At 39.0% G+C, this 20,768-nt stretch overlaps 1 protein-coding gene across 1 annotated transcript in view; it reads right to left on the reverse strand.

Moving 5' to 3' along the window:
• Positions 1 to 20,768, reverse strand: part of DNAH17 (dynein axonemal heavy chain 17) — a 224,254-nt gene that overhangs the window by 118,055 nt on the left and 85,431 nt on the right. The window contains exons 30-37 of the mRNA XM_020966020.2: positions 19,901 to 20,027; positions 18,134 to 18,286; positions 12,261 to 12,386; positions 11,135 to 11,242; positions 10,242 to 10,373; positions 6,355 to 6,515; positions 5,248 to 5,404; positions 3,703 to 3,807 (exon numbers count right to left, since the gene is read on the reverse strand). Coding sequence (XP_020821679.1) covers positions 3,703 to 3,807; positions 5,248 to 5,404; positions 6,355 to 6,515; positions 10,242 to 10,373; positions 11,135 to 11,242; positions 12,261 to 12,386; positions 18,134 to 18,286; positions 19,901 to 20,027 — 1,069 coding nt within the window. The remainder of the gene's footprint in view (positions 1 to 3,702; positions 3,808 to 5,247; positions 5,405 to 6,354; positions 6,516 to 10,241; positions 10,374 to 11,134; positions 11,243 to 12,260; positions 12,387 to 18,133; positions 18,287 to 19,900; positions 20,028 to 20,768) is intronic.

Consider the following 20,768-nt stretch of genomic DNA (forward strand, 5'->3'; position numbering starts at 1 on the left):
TGATTTCTCAAATTGTCACTAGCTTCCAATTTCTCCATTCTAATTTTTAAGGAAGTATTTTCTTCAGTAAGCTTTTGGACTTCCTTTTCCATTATGCCAATTTTGCTTTTTAGGGCATTCTTCTCCTCATTGGCTTTCTGGGCCTCTTTTGCCATTTGGGTTAGGCTATTTTTTAGGGTGTTATTTTATTCACCATTTTTTGGGTCTCCTTTAGTATCACTCTCAGTTTTTCCTCTACTTCTCTTACTTGCTTCTCAAAATCCTTTTTGAGCTCTTCCATGGCCTGGGACCAATTCACATCTTTCTTAGAGGCTTTGGATGCAGGAGCTCTGACTTTGTTGTCTTCTTCTGGTTGTATATTTTGATCTTCTTTGTCACCAAAGTAAGATAATATAGTCTGACTCTTTTTGCGCTGCTTGCTCATGATCCTGGCCAATTACTTGAGTTATAAACTCTTTGTTAAGGTAGGAGTCTGTTTCCAAGCTTCAGGGGTTTTATGCAGCAGTTTTCAGAGATACTTCTAGGGACCTGGAAATCTTCAGTTCTTCCAAGGTGCTATGATCAAGGGCGAGGTGTTTATTCCTTTCCTGGCCTGTGCTCTGGTCTATGAGTGACCACAAGCACTCTTTTCTGTCTTGGAACTGTGCCGATTTTCTCTTCACAGCCACTACAAGCTCTACCACACCAGCTCTCCTTTTGCCCCAGGACCACCACCCAAAACTGTGACCCAGATCCAAGCACGGGAAAAGCAAGAGAATCCTGCACAAGCAGAGAGATCCCTGCAATCTCCCTCTGATCAACCACTCAATTCCCCCTCAGTCTGTGGGCTGGAAGCTCAGGAGGCAGCCGCCGCCCCAGGGCTGAGTTTGGAAACTGGAGCTGAGACCACCTTGCTTCTCTCTTTCACCACAGACACAGACTTTTCCCACTGACCTTCTAAGTTGTCTTTGGTGTTCGTGGTTTAAGAAGTCTGGAAACCACCATAGCTGCCTGCGATTCAGTTCTCTGAGGCCTGCTCCAGGTTTGCTGTGGCCTACGCGCCTATGCTGAACTGTGCTCCTCTACCTGCCCAGCCTGATATATCTTTCTGATCAACCATTCAGGCTGTCTTTGGCTGGAAGTTTGCTTCACCCTGTCTTTTTGTGGGTTCTGCTGCTCTAGAATTTGTTTAGAGCCATTTTTTATAGGTATTTGGAGGGGTTTAGGGGAGATCTCAAGCAAGTCACTACTTTTACTCCACCACCTTCGCTCTGCCCCAGGTTTGGCTATTTTTTAAAGTGTTATTTTCTTTAGTATTTTTGTGGGTCTCCTTTATTTTTGGGTTGTTTTTTTTTTTTTTAGGCAGTTGGGGTTAAGTGACTTGCCCAGGGTCACACAGCTAGTTAAGTGTCAAGTGTTTGGTCTGAGGCCAGATTTGAACTCAGGTCCGCTTGACTTCAGGGCTGGTGCTCTATCCACTGCGCCACCTAGCTGCCCCCCCCCTTTTTAATATAAATTTATTTATTTTTAGTTTTCAACATTTACTTCCACAAAATTTTGAGTTCCAAATTTTCTCCCCATCTCTTCCCTCCCCCCCACCCCAAGATGGCATGCATTCTGAATACCCCTTCCCCTAGTCTGCCCTCTCTTCTATCTCTCCCCCTGTTCTCTTATCCCCTTGTGGGTCTCCTTTAGCAAGATGTTGACTTGTTTTTCATGATTTTCTTGCATCACTCTCATTTTTCTTCCCAGTTTTTCCTCTACTTCTCTTACTTGCTTCTCAAAATCATTTTTGAGCTCTGGGACTGATTCATATTTTTCTTGGAGGCTTTGGATGTAGGGGCTTTGACTTTATTGTCTTCTGGTTGTACATTTTGATCTTCTTTGTCACCAAAGTAAGATTCTGTGGTCTGACCTTTTCTGTACTGTTTGCTCATGTTCCCAGACAATTACTTGACAATTAAACTCTTTGTTAAGGTAGGGGTCTGCTTCCACTGTGGAGAATGTACTGTCCCTGGGGCAGCTAGGTGGCACAGTGGATAGAGCACTGGCTCTGGAGTCAGGAGTACCTGAGTTCAAATCTAGCCTCAGACACATAACACTCACTAAGTATGTGACTCTAGGCAAGTCACTTAACCCTAATTGCCTCAGGTAAAAAAAAAAAAGAATGTATTGTCCCAAGCTTTGGGGGTTTTGTGCAGCTGTTTTCAGAGATACTTCTAGGGACCTGTAAGTTTTCAGTTCTTCCAAAGTGGTACAATCAAGTGCAAGGTGTTTACTCCTTTCCTGGCCTGTGCTCTGGTCTATGAGTAACCACAAGCACTCTTTTCTGCCTTAGAACTGTGAGGAGGATTCTCTCTTACTACCGCCACAAGCTCTACCATGCCAGTGCTCCTCCTGGCGCCAGGATCACCACCCAGAACCAAGACTGGGATCCAAGCATGGGCCAAGCTAGAGAATCCTGCCTCAGTACCAGCAAAGAGATCTCTGCAATCCCCCTCTGATCAGCAGCTTGATTCTTGCTCTGTCTATGGGCCTAGAGCTCCAGAAGCAGCTGCCTTTCCAGGGCTGCACCGGGACTGGGGCCAGAGTGAGCCACAGTTCTACAGATCTTTCTTACCAACCTTCTAACTTGTTTTTGGTGTTTGTGGGTTGAGAAGTCTTGGAACTGACATAGCTCCCCTTGATTCAGTCCCCTGAGGCCTGCTCTAGGTTTGCTGAGGCCTGGTCTTTGCCTTCGTAGCCCACGCTGAGCTGCACTCCTCTGTCAACCTGGCACAACAGACCTCTCCCATCAAACATCAAGATTTTCTTGGGCTGGAAATATGTTTCACTCTTCTTTTTCTGCTGCTCTAGAATTTGTTTAAAGCCTTTTTACAGGTATTTGGAGAGGTTTGGAGAAGAGCTCAAGCAAGTCACTGCTTTTACTCTGCCATCTTGGCTCTGCTCCCTCTCTCTTGGGTCTTTTTTTTAACAGAGTATTTTTAATCTGGGGTGTGCTTCAGCCAGCTTTAAACTGTTAAATTTCAGTGTGGGCACTGTATGTCTTGGAAATTTGCAAATGTCACAAACCAGGGCTTGATTTATTGTTTTGTGAATTGTCTGGGCTTAAGAAAGTAATGGAGAAAATGTTATTAATGAGGATTAAGCCTGAAAATATGTTATGCAGAGAGCTGCTGGTTAAAAATTTACCAGCACACCCCTGCTGTTTGTTGTCCTGTGTTTTCAAGTTATACATATCAAGAGTTGAGAATTTACATATAATATGGGTGAGGGCCAAGTGAGTGAAACTGACCATTCTCTTGTGAAAGTAAAACTAAACATCTATCCACATTCTATCCAAATTCTAGGTCTTCCATGCTCTTTTTGTTTTCTGATAAATATTGCCCCATTTAGAGTAGGATAATAACATGAATATCACAGCTTCTTTTAGAATAAAGACTCTGTGTAAAAAAGTTTAACCTGGAAATATATATATATATATATATATGTGTGTGTGTGTGTGTGTGTGTGTGTGTGTGTGTGTGTGTGTGTGTGTGTATAAATGTATGGATATAGGTATATAGATATGGATATAGTATGCTTATGATTATATCTATATGTAAACATGTTGCTTTATGAGATAGTAGGAAACCAGAAAAACATTGTTAATTCATCAAAGCTATCATGGATGCTGGCATGTTATTCTAATTTGTGCAAAAATAATTTGGATGATGGACATACCTGCACAGCAATTACAGATAAAACTTCTACTGAGATTCGATTAAATTCATCAAAGCATCCCCAAGCCCCTGTTTGGGCCAATCCTTTGTAGATGTTTCCACAAGACTAGAGAAGACCATAATCAGAAAACACAAAAATATTAGAAAATATCTGCAAAGCAGTCACAGAGAGACCCAACAGTAGGGTCTCATTCCAAGCTAATGAATTCTTTCCTTATTCTATGGCACTCATGGGCTGTATAGTCCCAGAATGAGAGTTGTATACAATGACATCTCAGGCTTTCTGGAAATCCAGAGAGAAAGACTATTCATTTCAAGTTGGGAGTAGACTCAGTAAGTCCAAAGTTGCCCAAAGATACTCTTTTCAGATCTAGTCCTGGTTCCTGGACTTACTAGTATTTACAGGAAATAAAACAGGGGTCTTTTGGTCCAGATCAACTGGGACTACCCTTTATTTTGAAATGAAAGACCTCAAAACTGACCTTCTTCCTGCCTAAAGTGAGGCATTCCTTTTTAGATCACTGGGAGCTGATTCAACCCAAATATTATCTAATAATACCTTTTTTTTTTTGAAATTTACATAATTTTATTATATATATTTGTTTACATAGCAAATTATACATAATAGATTTTCAGTTTCATGTGCAATCATCTTTTTTATTGTACTATGGAAATTATTTTCACTATGAAAATTTATTATATTGTGGAAATGCTTGTTTTATTCCACAAATTAAAAAGAAAGAAAGATCCTGATATGGTAAAGACAGTAAGTGCTACATCTTGAATTCTGGTTGAGCATTCCTGCCTTTCAGACCACTGACCCTTGTCCCGCTAACTCAAGAAGTGGCTGGCAATTAATAAGATGGAGGGAAATACACAGTAATCATAACAGTGAAAAAAACTTTCAGCAAATTTCTCTGATAAAGACCTCATTTCTCAAATATATACAGAACCAAGTCAAATTTAGTAATACTGTTTACCCAACTATCTTGCTCCAAATTGATTTAGAAGGTAATGGTGTGTAATTAACATAAAGATTTTTCACTAGGGCAGGTGACAATCTATGCTGAGTGAATATCACTTTATTCCCCAAAATGGAGATGTCACTGCCACGAGGAAGGGGCAGACTGGGGGGAAAATGTATAGGCTGAAGTTTGGTACTCATTTACATGACACTTACGAAGAGAAAACACCCAGACTGACACACAGATCTACTATACCATCGCAGACTTTTATCATGCCCACTAGGACATGTTTGACTTACAGTGGACCTAAGACTCCCACAGTAATGGTTGTGGGTCTTGTGATAATGTATGGCAAATATCCATTAGATCTGCTACTATCAGCAAGCTGAGACTATTCACACTCTTCCGACTTAGGTTGCCCATTCAGCTTTCAGGTTGTACAGAATGAAAACCTCATGTTAGAGGCAAAGGATATAATACAATGCTCATCTCAGGAAAGAAGCACCTCATATACAGCCTTCTAATATGAACACAGCATTTTCTCTCTTAGAGAAGCAGGTACCTAGAATTTGGATACACACCTTATAATCCATTTGCTCAGAGCAGTTGAAGACATATACCATGATGCCTAGGGCTCTGCCCAAGTCTTTGGTGGTCTCAGTTTTGCCTGTCCCTGCAGGGCCCGCAGGTGCTCCTCCCATAATCAGATGGAGGGATTGGGTCAGAGTAATGTAGCATCTGTAATGGGACCCTTGGTTATTTGAAATTCTCTTGACCCAAAGCCCATTTGACATTTATATTCTTTAGTTGTAATATGATGTCACCCCCCAAACCATGCCCACGAGAGAAAAATGGGCTTTCATTGTAGCAAGAAAATTTTAGATTTGATATATATAAGTACTGTGGACATTTTTTCTTTAAAGTTCCCCAAATCCCAAATTTGAAGACATCAGAGGTCATAACAACCTAAATCTGAATAAGAGTCCCCTCTACAACATATCCCAAAGTAATCATCCAGCCTTTTGTCCAAAGACCTCGAGTGACAAGGGAATTCATTACTTCCCAAGGTAGCCCATTTCCTTTTTGGATTACTATGAGAAGAATTTTTCTTTATATTAAGGCCAACTCTACTAAAACTTACTCTACCAGTTAGTACTAGTTCTGCCTACTAGGGCCAAGAACAAGAAGTCTAGTCCACCTACCACAAAACAGCTCCTAAATACTTGAAGGCACCTCTCATGTACCTCCTATATTTTCTTTTCTCTAGGCTCAACATCCCCAGTTCATCCAAATGACCCTCATATGGTGAGACAAAAATGTGGTGCTAAGAACTAAATAAAATTCTCAAGACATAGGCGTGCATTAAGCATACCTATGCATACACTGGTTTTTAAGAATGGATATTATTTCAAGGAAATGTGCAAAATATGTAGCTTTTGAACAGGACACTCTATGACCACTGGACATTTTGCAGTGGCTGTTGATGTGAGAGAAGTCAAGTGTATCAAGTGTGCCTACAATTCCAACTATGGTTTCACCAGAGTTCAACAGAACTATCACTTCCCTATGAACAGGACATGCCCTTCTTTATTTGACATCTTGCCTGATGCAAGGCCCTTGAACAAACTGATCTCACTGGTTATCTCTTCTAGCCCTATGACAAATCCAAGCAATTGCATCTTCCATACCTGTCAGTGAGTGGTGTGATTACCAGACGGGGCGTATTACCCAAATACTCATAGGAATATCTAATTTGAGCATCACAGATGTTGGCAAAGCAATGTTTATTTTCCTCATCCCAACGATGCCGAAGCTGAGACTGCCAGGTGAAGGCCTGAGAATTTTCAACCTAAAAGGGGGAAAAATTATTTTAGGAGGAATTTGGAACTCTAAGAAGCAGGCCTGACATCTAGATAGTAGATGATGCCTGAATAACTGGCTCAGAAAAGAGCAAAGCTGGGCCTAGAGCTTTACCTATACCTCCCTGCTTCTTACTCATTACCTTCCCAATCACTCCAAGGTCTGGAATCATTTTTGAATGCTTTCACTGGGGGGGGGGGGGGGGGGAAGCAATCTGGGTTAAGCAACTTGCCCAGGGTCACACAGCTAATAAGTCTCTGAAGCCAGATTTGAACTCACAAAGATAAGTCTTCTTGACTCTAGGCTTGGCGTGCTATTTACTGTGCCACTAGCTGCCCCCAGAATGAATAATCCATAAACAGATAATTGGGGGTTAATTTTGCCTCTCAGTAATCAATTTACCTGTTCAGAACTTGGATAAATTTATGTGGTTGCCAAAGATCCAGATGGAAACTGAAAAATTTACTCAATTATCTAGATACACTTTAATAGTTAGATGTTTAGCACTGTGTAGAAAAAAAAATCATTTAAAATTTGATGGAATTTTGCTATTTCACCTTCTTAATTTCTTCATTTGTAAGGTAAAGATAATAATAACCTCTTTAATGCCCACCAATTGGGGAATGGTTAAGTTGTGGTATATGAATGTAATGGAATACTATTGTGCTATAAGACATGATGAGCAGGCAAACTTCAGAAAAACCTGGAAAGACTTGTATGGACTGATGCTGAGTGAAGTGAGCAGAACCAGAGAGAACATCGTACACAGTAACAGCCACGTTGTGCAATGATTAATGTTGACAGACTCAGCTCTTCTCAGCAGTGCAAGGATCTAAGACATCTCCAAAAGCCTCATGATGGAAAATGCTATCCACATCCAAAGAAAAATAGCAAATAGGATGCTTCGATCTGCATTCAAGAGTTTGAATGCAGATCGAAGCATCCTATTTGCTATTTTTTTCTTCTGTTTTGTTTTGCTTGTTTTGCTTTCTCTTTCTTGTGGTTCCTCCTATTGGTTCTAATTCTTCCTTACAACATCGCTAATGTGAAAATAGGTTTAATAGGCATGTATATGTATAGCCTTTATCAGATTGCACACCGTCTTGGGGAGGGAGAGGGAGAAAAATTTTAAAACTCAAAAGCTTATGGAAGTGATTGTTGATAAATCAAAATAAATTAATAAAAAAATAACCTCTCCACCCTTACAAGATTGTTGTATGAAATAAAATGGTGAAAATGCTTTGAAACTTTAAAGACATATATAATATTATTACTATAATTATTAGGTAACCAAAAGTAAATGTAATTAAGAAAATACTGTAAGGTCATAGAATGATTTACTGCTTAGAGAAGTAATTTTCAATTTCCCTGCACTTTAAATAAAACATCAACAAAAACTATGTAGTTAAATATTTTAAAATTATTTTATTCAAATGCCTACTACTAATGGCATCAAATGACATGAGATTGATTTAAAATCTTCCATTTTTAGGTCAGTCTCATTATGAATCTAACAATCTTGTGAAACAAATACTTAGAGAGAAGGATATTGTTGTGATCAATTATCAATATTTATTAAATTCTCAGTCATGTAAAACACTGTGTTGGGCACTAGACATAGAAAGATATAAAGGACGTAGTCTTTGTTCTTAAGTAGTTTCTAATCTATTGGGGAAATGTTGTGACTTCCCTCATTTTTCAGAAGAAGAAGCCAAGGGTCAGAGATACAAAGTGACTTGCCTACGATGACACTGGATAGTAAAAGGAATAGCTGGAATTTGAACCCAGATCTTCTGAATGTAAATCCAGTGTCATCTCTACAATACCAGAAAGCATTTTATAATTTGGAACAACATAGAATGCAATAGTCCATGTTTTAAGATGCTTCACAAACATGTAAATTTTTTCCTGTGGGGGGGAATTTTTTCAATTTATCATATTTTTGTTTAAGTTTTAAAAACTGAACTTTATTTCTTTTTTGTGGATTTTTGTTTTGGAATACACTGTTTAATTTTTAAGTGCCTTTATAATTTTGCTGCAACTATGGTATTTTTTTTAAAAATTGGTCATGTAAATATCATGTATTTGGGTCAGTAGGAAGCAGTTAAGTGAAATTAGCTATAGCTATTGTCATTTGCATATCTTATTAGTGATTTGGTATTCAAACTAAGCTCTGGAAGGTTTATTTCACCATCAGTTTTTATGATTGATGTTTTTCTTTTTTTTGTTTCTTAGAACATTCCAACTTTACCCACTTATTCCTAATGGGCATCATTGATACCCCGAAAGTGATAGTAAAATATAATTTTAAAAAACCCTAAGGCCAGAGAAAAGATTAAAAAGTCCTTACATGAACTCTGCTGGATCTAATAATCACTTGATGATGGTATATCATATATCATTGCCGTAACTAGGAGTATTTTCAATGGGGATAAAAACAGTCTGTAGAGAATGGAACCATTCAAAGTGAGAGAGCTAGGAGTAAACCCAAGAGTCCTGACTCCAAATTTGGTGTTCTTTCTATTACACCAAATTGTTTTATTGTATAAATGTGGAAACTGAGAATTAGAGAGGTAAGTGTTGTTTAGGATATTTTAAAGTGAACTTTTGTTCAAGTAAGGGGTGGACTAGATGGCCTCAACTGTCCCTTCCAACTCTGATATTCTCTGGTAAATTCCATACCATAATGAATCATCAGAGAACAACTTGAATGGAAAAACAGCATAGGGATTTTCAAAGGGAGACAAGAGGAAAACACCAGAAGCCAAGGTTGGGAGAGAGAGGTAAGGAGGCAGGCTACAGGGACAGTTACCCAGGTGGAAGAGACAGCAGAATCTTCGCCCTGGAGAAAGCTGGGGAAGAAAGTAGTCCAGTGAGACAGGATGAGAATTTGGAGGCCTGGTTGTGGCAAGTGTTACGAGCCATCAGAGGCCCATCAGGCAAAGTGTAAAGATAGTGCTCACTGCAGGAATTATGGGGTGGTGACCATGGGGATGGCTTCTCCCAAGGGAAGAAATGTGACCCCTATGCCCCAACCTATGGCAGCTCCCTGGAGCAAAGCCACTAGAGTCCCAAGCTAGTCACAGCTTTCCCACTGTTGAGAGTATTCACTGAGTGATTCTAGGTCTCATGACTGATTTTAGCCAATGTAATATACACCATGTGAAACCAACACAGATAGTGATGAAGATGAGTTTGCTAATACTTTTTTGGCTAATACCTTTTTCTTGGTTGAACTTCTTAGAAGTAACACATCATGGAACTGCAGGGTTCTACAGACCATAGTTTGATAAATGCCTAGACAAGAAAAACTGGGAAATTCTATGTCTCTCATTCTGAGTGTCTGACCTTCAGTGATTCAATGTGAAGCCACTACTGGAGAGGGGAGGAGCTCATCCTAGATGGCTTCCATTTTAACTATTTAATTACTAATTAATATAAATTAAAATTAATTTAATTATTCTTGTTAGTTAAGCTCTGGGTTGTGGTGGTTGTTGTTGTTCTCTACTCCCAACTCCCACAATCCAGTTGACTACAGATTCTGTCGTCTCTCCTCTGCCTAAATCCAGCCTCTTGGAGACCAATGAAATACTTGCCTCAGAAGTACCCTCCTCTTTTGGTACGTTACTGAACCTGTAAACATCAGCAGAATGACCTGATATTCAGGGAACCTGCCCAGTCAACTCTGGGGAGGGAAGATGAAGGGGGCACATACCTTGGCCAGAATCATCTTTGCAACAACATCTCTGGCATGTACATCGATGGTACAAATGGTCATAATCTTCATTCTATCTCCTGGACTTAAATTCCCAAGAAGCAATGTAATCAGTACATTCAGCTGACTGATCTATGGAAACAAAGATATTTTTCCACGGAACATCAAATGATACCATCCAATAAAACTATCAATTGATGAATTAATACTTAGGGAACTTTCGCTCTTTGCCTGTCATTGTGCTAAGACTGTGTGTGTTACAACAAAGTATAAAGCCCAGAAGTCCTTGTTCTCAAGGTATGTTACATACACGCAAAGACATAATGACATAAGTCAGAATATGGCGAGTACTAAATGAGTTGGATAATCAGAGCCATAACTAGGTATTTTTTTTTCACTTGGGGACAAGACAGTTGAGGAGGTGGTCAGGGAAGGTAGCAGCAGCATTCTTTTGAGAGCAACTCTGAGTGCTACTGCCTTAGGTGTGAAGGAGATGAGCTGTCTCACCCAATGTGGGGAGAAGGCTGGCCTTGGGTGCTATAATGATGGGACTCTGAATTGTCACATGATACCAGGCAATATAGGACTGTGAGATAAACAGAAGGGATGATGGATGCTGAGGAAAGAAAATATCCGCTCCCCACTCCCCCATGTTGGTACCCTGCGACAAATCCCCACTTTCCCTATACCAGTTACAAATATGCAAATGATAAGCACTAAAGAATATCAGAAGACTGATCATAGGATTTAGAGTTTAGAGATTAATACTGAGGCTCAAAGAAGGTTAAGTCATTTGCCCAAGACAGTGCAAGAGAGTGAAATGAAAGATAGCACGATAAATTTATGACAAATGGCCCCCCAAGAATTACAAAGGAAAATACTGAGCGGTATACCTGCTTTTTGTTGTAATCTTTAATTGCATTTTCATAACCTTCTTCCAATCTTGCAAATGCCATTCCAACTTCTGTTGTCCACCAGATCTGAGTGCACGTCAAAGCAATCTGAAAGTTAAAAGTTCCCCAAACAACCCCACATGCCCAAATGACCAAAGAGTCAGGAATAATTATTTTAAACAATATACATTTTGAAAAGCATTATATATCATATTTTTTCTTTTGACATGAAAACAATAAAATATGCCTATAAAGATGTTAACCACCATACAAGCTCATATTTATATGGCACTTCAAGATTTATAAAGTGCTTTCCTCACTGAGAGGTAGGTAGTGTGAATATGACTATCCTCATTTTATAGATTAGGAAACTGTAGCTTTGAGAGCTTATGTGACTTATACCTTTGGGACACATAGTTAACATGTTTCAGAACTGGAATCTTGGTTTCTTAGAACCCCAGGAAAGTCCTCTTTCCTTAACATCATACTGTATGTCTCACTGAATCACAATATTGAAAGGGACCTAAGAAAACACTGGTGTAGTGGATAGAACCTTGGACCTGAAGTCAGAAGACCTGAGTGCAAATTTGACCTCAATAACTTACTAACTATGTGAGTCACTTACTAACTGTGTGACCCTGGGCAAGACAATTAATCTATCTGTCTCAGTTTCCTTATCTGTAAAATGGGAATTAATAATGGCACTTACCTCCTATGGTTGTTGTGAAGATCAAATCAGATAACATGTGTAAAGTGCTTTGCAAAACTTAAAGCTTTATATAAATTCTAGCTGTGGTTAATATAAATCTTACCCAAACAACACTTACCTTCCTATAATATCCCTGACAATTGATCATCTAGCCCATACGTGAAGAGCTCCCAGGAAGGGGAAACCTACCAACTACTAAGGCAGCCCATTCCTTTTTTTTTTTTTTAGCCCATTCCATTTTTGGATTAGCTCTGTTAGAAGTTTTTCCTGACATTGAGAAGAAATCTGCCTCTTTGAAACTCCCACACATTGCTTCTAGTTCTGTCACTTAAAAGATCACAAAATAGTATGAACATTATGATTTAAACCAATGAAAGTGTGGCTGAAATTTACAAATTCAGTCATTATATTCTGTACCTGGGCAGGATAATCAAAAATCCATTGTTCCCGTGGCTTTTCCTCGTATGTCACCACAGCCTCAGGGATTTCATGGCGGAGTGTCGCACGCATTCGGTCAAGCACTCTATTTAGCCAGACTTCAACCTGGTGATAGAAACCAATCCCACCAAATTAGGGGTATCAGCAGAATTCTGTAGGCTCCTTTATTTGGCCTGTTATCAAAAATTACTATTTATGATAGAAGTGAAGCTCAAAGGGAGCAATGAATAGACAATGGAGACTCTTTGTCATCAAACATGAAAGACTCTGAGAAAGTCTTTTAATCCCAAGGACTTCATCCTTGGAAACTGAATCACAGATATGGGATTAGATTCTTCTAGAAGATAACTATGTATTGACCTGGTGGCTGATGAAGTAAATTGTGCTTTCAGAAATTCAAGGGATAGAGAAAGAAGAAAGAACCTAGCAGCCCTGGGAACTCTAATGACTTAATCACCTGATGTTGTAGATAGGCTACATTACTCCAACCTACTTCATGGTGGTGGTTGCTGTAACCAACACACATATCTTGAATATACGGAAGTAGAGGATTTTTAGAGTAGCTAGAATGAACTACTTTAAAAAATGAATACTCAGAGACAAAACATTTGATAAGAACAAAAATATATAGCTTGCAAACACTACAATTTTACAAAGACTTCTTTAACCAATTTAAAGTGTAGAACCTCCTCTGAATTACTTCCCCAAACAGTAAACCCCTTTGACAAAGGGGTCCCAGAATGACAACTGCTCCCAAGGTTCAAGTATGATATCATTCTTCTAAAACTACAGTTCCCAAGCCCCCACTGAGGGCTTAGTTACCATGTCTCATGACTGCTCCTGTAGGTCTCTTCTCCAATTGGTGAGTTTTCCCCAGGACCTCCATTTGGGGAAAGGGCTTTAGATCAGCTATCTCTCTCCAGACTTAATCTTCTCGGGTAACTCCTTCCACCCTCCCCCTGCTTTTCAGCTCCCCTTTTATGTATTGTCTTTCCTCCATTATACATCCCTGTACAGGAGACTAGAAAATAAAATACAAACCAAAAGAAAAGGAAAACTAGAAAAAGAATTTCAAACAAAATTAGAATATAAGATTTCATTGAGCAAGGAGCAAAAGTGTACTTCAAAAAGAAAACAAAACTCTGTATCAATATCACAGCAACAATTTTCCCCAGTAGTAGCAAAAATGTTGAGGTAAATTCAACTCCAAATTCAAATCATCATAGGAAAAATGAAATAACAGGATAAAATGTTTAAAATATAAAATAAAATTGTTTCATTTATCTTCTGTAAGTAAAAAAGAAATCCTGCTTAAAAGCTCCTTGAAAGCAAGGACTGGTTTTCTTTTTGGCTTGTATTTGTATGCCCAGAAGTTAGCACACTGTGTGTGCTTCTCCTAAACAGTGATGCCAATAGCTATGATTAGCTTTTAGTAAAGGTGTTTACTCAGATGGCATAGCAAGAAGAGTAATTATAAAACATGAATCTCATAATCCTTGGCCACAAAGACACACACCACCTATGAGGAGTGAGGATCCATATGTAGGATACCCATGTGGCCAAAGGCATCTTGAAGCTTCTGGTACTGAAGGGCCAGGAAGTCTTTTCTCTCTTCATAGGATTATCACATGGGATTCCTAGAATCTGCTCTTCTCTAAAATTTGACTCTGAATCACCAAGGCTCATACTCCTTGAAGTAATTTCCTCCCTTCCTTCCTCCCTCCCTCCCTCCCTCCTTTCCTTCCTTCCTTCCTTCCTTCCTCCCTTCCTCCCTTCCTCCCTCCTTCCTTCCCTCCCTCCTTTCCTTCCTTCCGTCTTTCCTCCCTTCCTCCCTTCCTCCCTCCCTCCCTCCCTCCTTCCTTCCTTCCTTCCTTCCTTCCTTCCTTCCTTCCTTCCTTCCTTCCTTCCTTCCTTCCTTCCTTTTTTCCAGCAGCCACTCATCGACCTGACTCCAGTGCTCATCACTGCTCTATTTCTGACCTATGCTAAGTCACCCTTCCTTAGGTAACCTGGTGGTTCTGTCCAGCTCCTGATGGATAACCATACTGGTACCAAATTTAGTGCAGACATCCAATCAGCTTTAGTCTTACTGCAGCTGAGAACTCTTAAACTCAAGTGATCCACTAGCCTCAGTCTCCCCAGTAGTGGGGACTATGGGCTTGTCCTTCCATTTAATTTCAACTGCACTAAGAGACTAGAAAACAAAATACAAATTAAAAGAAAACAAAAACCAAAAAAAGGTTTTCAAACAAAATTGGATCATAAAATTTTTTTTTGAGAAAGGAAAATTATATTTAAAAAAGAAAACAAAACTCTGTATCATCAACATTACAGCAACAATTCTTCCCAAAAGTGTTGAGCTAAATTCAACTCCAAACTCAAAGCATCATAGGAAAAGTGAAATAACAGAGGATAAAATATTTTGTAAATATTTTAAATATTTGCAAATAAATAAATAAAATTGCTGTAGTGAGGTGATCTTCAATAAACAGGGAAAATACTGCTGAAAAGAAGCAAGAAGTAAAAAATAAAACAGAATTCAAAAATAAAATTCAATACGAATTTTTTCAAAAATAAAAAAGGTATCCCAATATAAGCTCTCACTTCTAGCAGTGGTGGTATCCTTTGAAAAGTATGTGAGGTAGAAGGTAAATGATTAGTGAGCAAGAGAGCTTCCTCTTGGCTGATTCCCACGTCCCTTCTCTCTTACTCCCCTGGGCTTGGGGTTTCTGCCAACCGTTTTCCTCTGGATAGGAAGTTTCTCCTGTCAAGCACAGTCTCAACCCCTGAGGGTTGAGGAAAGAGTCTATAGTCAATGATGGTGGATTAGGGGCAGCCACCCAGGAAAACTGTTGCAACATTCACCTCCAAACAACTTTAAAATAATGAATCAAATAAAATTTTGAAGTAGCAGAGTCAACAAAAGGCTGGGGTGAGACATTTTTCTCGCCTAAAAAAACTCATGAGATCAACAGGAGAAGTCTATGGCAGCTGGGTGGAGGCCCGTTTAGAGCCCACACATGCTAAGGCAACAGCAGCAGCAGCAGCAGCAGTGGCTTTAGGAACTCTCAGCCCAGAAATGGTGAGGGGAGAGTCAGACAACTGGTCTGAAAGAGATTACAGGGGATCCTTTGCTAACACTGGGTATAGTTGGCACTGATCGGCAACTCTATTGCCCTTTCAGAGCTCTGGGTCACAGTTCAAAGATGAAGAGGAGAGCATGTTGTCAGTCATAAGAGAGAAGGGACCCTAGTCACAATATCAAAGCCAAGAGGAGTGCTAGCATTTGCAGCTGCAAGAAACCAGGACCCCTTCCTGAGTAAAGACCAGGGCACAGCCCAGGAAAGTAGTGACCATACTTCTCCCAGAATCACTGGAAGCGCCAAAAACTTACAGACCCCCAGAACTAGCTCTGAAAACAGCAGCAAGGAGAAAGCCTGGGTCAGTGCCTCCCCACTCCCAGTTAAGCAGAGACCAACTTTTAACATAAAATTCAAAGCCCAAAAATAGGCTAGAAAAATAAGTAAGCAACAAAACAAGAAACTGACCATAAAAGGCTACTAAGCTGGCAGGGAAGACCAAGACGTAAACTCAAAAGAAGATAACAATGTGAAAACAGCTACCAAAGGCCTAGCAGTACCAAATCTAAAACTGTATTATAAAGCAGCAATCATCAAAACTGTTTGGTACTGGCTAAGAAATAGAGGGTGGATCAGTGGAATAGGCTAGGTACACAAAACATAGTAGTCAATGACGATAGTAATCTACTGTTTGATAAACCCAAAGACTCCAGCTTCTGGGATAAGAACTCACTATTTGACAAAAACTGCTGGGAAAACTGGAAAATAATATGGCAGAAACTATGCATAGACCAACATCTGACACCATATACTAAGATAAGGTCAAAATGGTTACACGATTTAGACATAAAGGGTGATACCATAAGCAAATTAGGAGAGCAAGGAATAGTTTACCTGTCATATCTATGGAGAAGGAAGAATTTATGACCAAAAAAGAGATAAAGAACATTATGAACTGCAAAATGGATCATTTTGATTACATTAAATTAAAAAGATTTTTCACAAACAAAGCCAATGCACCCAAGAGTAGAAGGGAAGCAGAAGGCTGGGAAACAATTTTTATAGTCAGCATCTCTGAAAAGGTCCTAATTTCTAAAATATATAGCAAACAGAGTCAAATTTGTAAGAATACAAATCATTCCCCAATTGATAAATGGTCAAAGGATATGAACGGGCAGTTTTCAGATGAAGAAATTAAATCTATATACAGTCATATGAAAAATGCTCTAAATCACTATTGATTAGAGAAATGCAAATTAAAACAACTCTGAGGTACCAGCTCACACCTATCAGATTGGATAACATAACAAAAAAGGAAAATGACAAATGTTAGAGATGTGGGAAAACTGGAGCACCAATGCATTGTTGGTGGAGTTGTGAACAGCTCCAACCATTCTGGATAGCAATTTGGTACTATGTCCAAAAGGCTATAAAATTGTGCATACCTTTAGATCCAGCAATATTACTTGTATCACAAAGAAATCATAAAAAAGGGATAAGAACCCATATGTACAAAAATATTTACAGCTGCTCTTTTTGTGGTGGCAAAGAATTGGAAATTGAGGGGACGCCCATCAATTGGGGAATGGCTGAACAGGTTGTGGTATATGTGTATAATGGTTCCGTAAGAAATGATGAGCAGGCAGATTTCAGAAAAACCTGAAAAGACTTACATGAACTGATGCTGAGTGAAGTAAGCAGAACCAGGAAAACATTGTACACATTAACAGCAACAATGTGCGATGACCAACTTTGATAAACTTAACTCTTCTCCGCAATACAATGATACAAGACAATTCCAAAGACTCATGATGAAAAATGCTATCCATATCCAGAGAAAGAACTATGGAGTCTGTGTGGTGACATATAACTGTGATGGAGTACTATTGTGCTATAAGAAATGATGAGGGGGATGGTTTCAGGTAAACATGGCAGGACATATATGAACTGGTGCAAAGTGAAGTGAGAAGAACCGGGAGATCATTATGTACTGTAACAGCAATGTTGTAGTGATGACCAACTGTGAAAAACTTGGTTACTTGGATAAATACAATGATCCAAGACAATTCCAAAGGAGTCATGATGAAAAAATGCTCCCTCATAGACAGAACTAATTAACTCTGAGGGCAAATTGAAGTATAATTTTCTTACTTTCTTTTTCTTGCTTCTTTTTTTGGAAATATGGCTAATATAGAAATATGTTTTGCATGATTTCCCATGTGATTGATATCAGACTGCTTGCCCTTCTCAGTGGGTGGGGAAGGGGATGGAAGAGAGGGAAAGAATTTGGAACTTAAAACTTAAGAAGAAAAAAAAAGTTTAAAATACATGTATAATAAATTGGAATATGGGAAGAAAGAAAGGAAGAAAGAAAGGAAGAAAGAAAGGAAGAAAGAAAGAAAGAAAGAAAGAAAGAAAGAAAGAAAGAAAGAAAGAAAGAAAGAAAGAAAGAAAGAAAGAAAGAAAGAAGAAAGAAAGAAGAAGAAAGAGAGAGAGAGAGAGAGAAAGAAAGAAAGAAAGAAAGAAAGAAGAACGAAAGAGAGAAAGAAAGAGAGAGAGAGAAAGAGAGAAAGAAAAGAAAGAAAGAAAGAAAGAAAGAAAGAAAGAAAGAAAGAAAGAAAGAAAGAAAGAAAGAAAGAAAATTTATACTAGTTTTCATCCTGACCACATGTATTCATCTCCAACTTGCATACCTCTTTGGCATTCCAAAGAACACTAAACAGAACCATCTTATGCCTGCCTAATGACAGACTGCTAGGCATGTGAACTTACCTGTCCTGACAAGTCACATTCCTTATCAAAGTCCACATACTCTTCCTCCTTGCTATACATTCCCAAGCCTATTTTCATAGGTTTCTCTTTCTCATCTAGTTGGAATTTCAGTTTACACAAACTATCAAAGAGTTTGGACAAATGGCGGCCAACCTAAGCAAGAGAAAACAAATCACATACTCCATATGTTAAAGTTTTAGCAATATTTTTGGTTGTTTATATAAGTCCTTTCTCAATATATCTCCATCCATTGAACCCTCCCTTTTAACAAAGAAAAATTTTCAAGCATTACCAAGTGACAGAGCAACATATCTGACAACACAACATTCCATACCTATGACCCTCATAATTCTTCTGAGAGGGAAGTAGAGTATCATCTGTTCTAAGAGACCAAGAAAAATCATTGCAATTCATCTGTGTTCAATTGCATTTTCATTTTATTTACATTATTTAATGTTTAATTTATCATAGTTTATTTACATTAATGTAATTATTATATATATTATTATCTTGCTTCTGCTTTTTTCCTTTTGCCTCAATTCATACATAACTCCCCATGTTTCTCTGAATATCTCATATCTAGAGGCAGAGACGGGCCATGGTGGATAGAGTGCTGGACCTGGAGTCAAGAAAACTTGAGTTCAAATCTGGCCTCAGGCACTTACTAACTATGTGAGCCTGGGCAACTCACTTAACCCATTTGCCTCGGTTTACTCAACTGTAAAATGGGTATAATAATAGCATCTCCCTCCCACAGTTGTTGTGAAGCTAAAATGAGATATATTTGTAGAGAACTTTGTAAACCTTAAAGTATCATTAATGAATTGTTGTTGTTATTATTAATTATCATCATTACCATCATCATCATTATCATTTCTCAGCATCATAGTACCATAGGATCACAGATAGAGAGGTGGAAAGGACCTCAGAATCCAACCCCTTCATTTTTCAGATAAGGAAATTAAGACACAGAAAGCTTAAATGACTTACCCAAAGTCACACAGGTAGTAAGTGTCAGAGGCAGGATTTGAACTCAGATCATCTGACTCCAGAATCCTTACTCTTTCCATTGCTACTTTATGTTATGATAATATTCTATTACTCAATATACCACAATTTGTTCAGTCATCTCCCATCAATGGGCACTCATTTGCTCCTAGTGAGTTTGTTTGTTTGCTACTCCAGAAAGCGCTACTACAAATACATTCGTATATATTGGACTTTTCTTTTTGCCTTTGACTCCCTTGGTCACAGGAGTATAATATTGTCACATTTTATAACAATGGGAATGAGGAAGAGGCAGGATCCCAGGCTGTACAACCAGCCAGCCCTAGCAGGGAAGCCCTGAGAAACCAGGGTGACCAGAACTCAAGTCGAGGGTGGGACTTGGGACTGTGCTATATGGGAACTAAGAGAAAATGTGAACTTAATCCCCTTTTACTCCTCCACAGTATGAGGTGGTACAGGAAGGTATTATGCTTCCAGGTCTTCAGGGGAATGTTTTTATGTTCCTTCTTGCTACACCTTTGAAGCCAACATTCCTTTTAAAAGCAAATATGTTAAGTAGTTACATTGAACTGGGGATGCAAGGGACCCCTACAATTGAGAAAATACCATTGGTTGGGGCAGGAGTCAATGGCAGAGAGCCTAGGCAGTTCCAAACCCTCTACAGGGTACTGAATGACCCCGGAGGAGCTGGGAAATGTAACCTGCTTAGCCTTCAGGCAATGGGGGCCTGAAAAGTAATAATACTATTATATTACCTACCTCTACTGGGTCATTTCCATTGGATAAAATGTCTAGCAGGTCAGCAGAAGACACAAAGTAGAACCTGGGAAAAGCCAGTCTTTTTGTCTCTAAGTACTCTGCCAAAGCCTTTTCACAAAGTGCCAAACTAGAGGAAAAGAGAAAAGAAGGCAACTTAATGATGTTGTAATATATATTTTTCTTTTTTTTTAATTCTTTTTTTTTTTTTGGTGAGGCAATGGGGGTTACAGGGTCACACAGCTAGTAAGTATCAAGTGTCTGAGGTCGGACTTGAACTCAGGTCCTCCTGACTCCAAGGCCGGAGTTTTATCCACTGTGCCACCTAGCTGCCCCAATATGTATTTTTCTACTTTTTTCCAGAAATCGCATCGGACTGATAATTGCAGAGGTGCATAGCTCCATATTCACAAAGCCAGATTAATTAAGAGCATTTATCTCTGCCCATGTAGTCCCTTGAAATCAGATTTGGAGAGATAGAAAGTATACTGTTCAATACCAATATTAAAATTTTAGTCTGCTAAAATGAAATTTTTGTAATTCAATTAAAATCAACATGCATTAGCTGCCTATTATGTGCTGCCCACTCTGTTGGGCACCAGGGATGCTGGTGAAAGTCAAGACAAGGATCTTTTTGTTTGTCCTTCCTTTCAAAGAGGACCAATGACATCATGGGGTGATGTCTTGATTTAAGTGAGGCAGAATTATACAAAGTCATCAGCCTCATTCTTCTTTGCAGAGTCATCTAAATCAGTGGCAAAACAAAGGTCAGAACAACTAATCAGGGGCTGGGATGCAGTGGATGACCTTGGTGTCTTTGATGTCTGTCAAGCATCTAATGTGTGCCTGGGCACTATGCTAAGCTGTGATC

The sequence above is a fragment of the Phascolarctos cinereus genome, unplaced genomic scaffold (genome assembly GCF_003287225.1).
Source record: "Phascolarctos cinereus isolate Bilbo 61053 unplaced genomic scaffold, phaCin_HiC Scaffold_5;HRSCAF=322, whole genome shotgun sequence".
Taxonomy (NCBI): Eukaryota; Metazoa; Chordata; class Mammalia; order Diprotodontia; family Phascolarctidae; genus Phascolarctos; species Phascolarctos cinereus.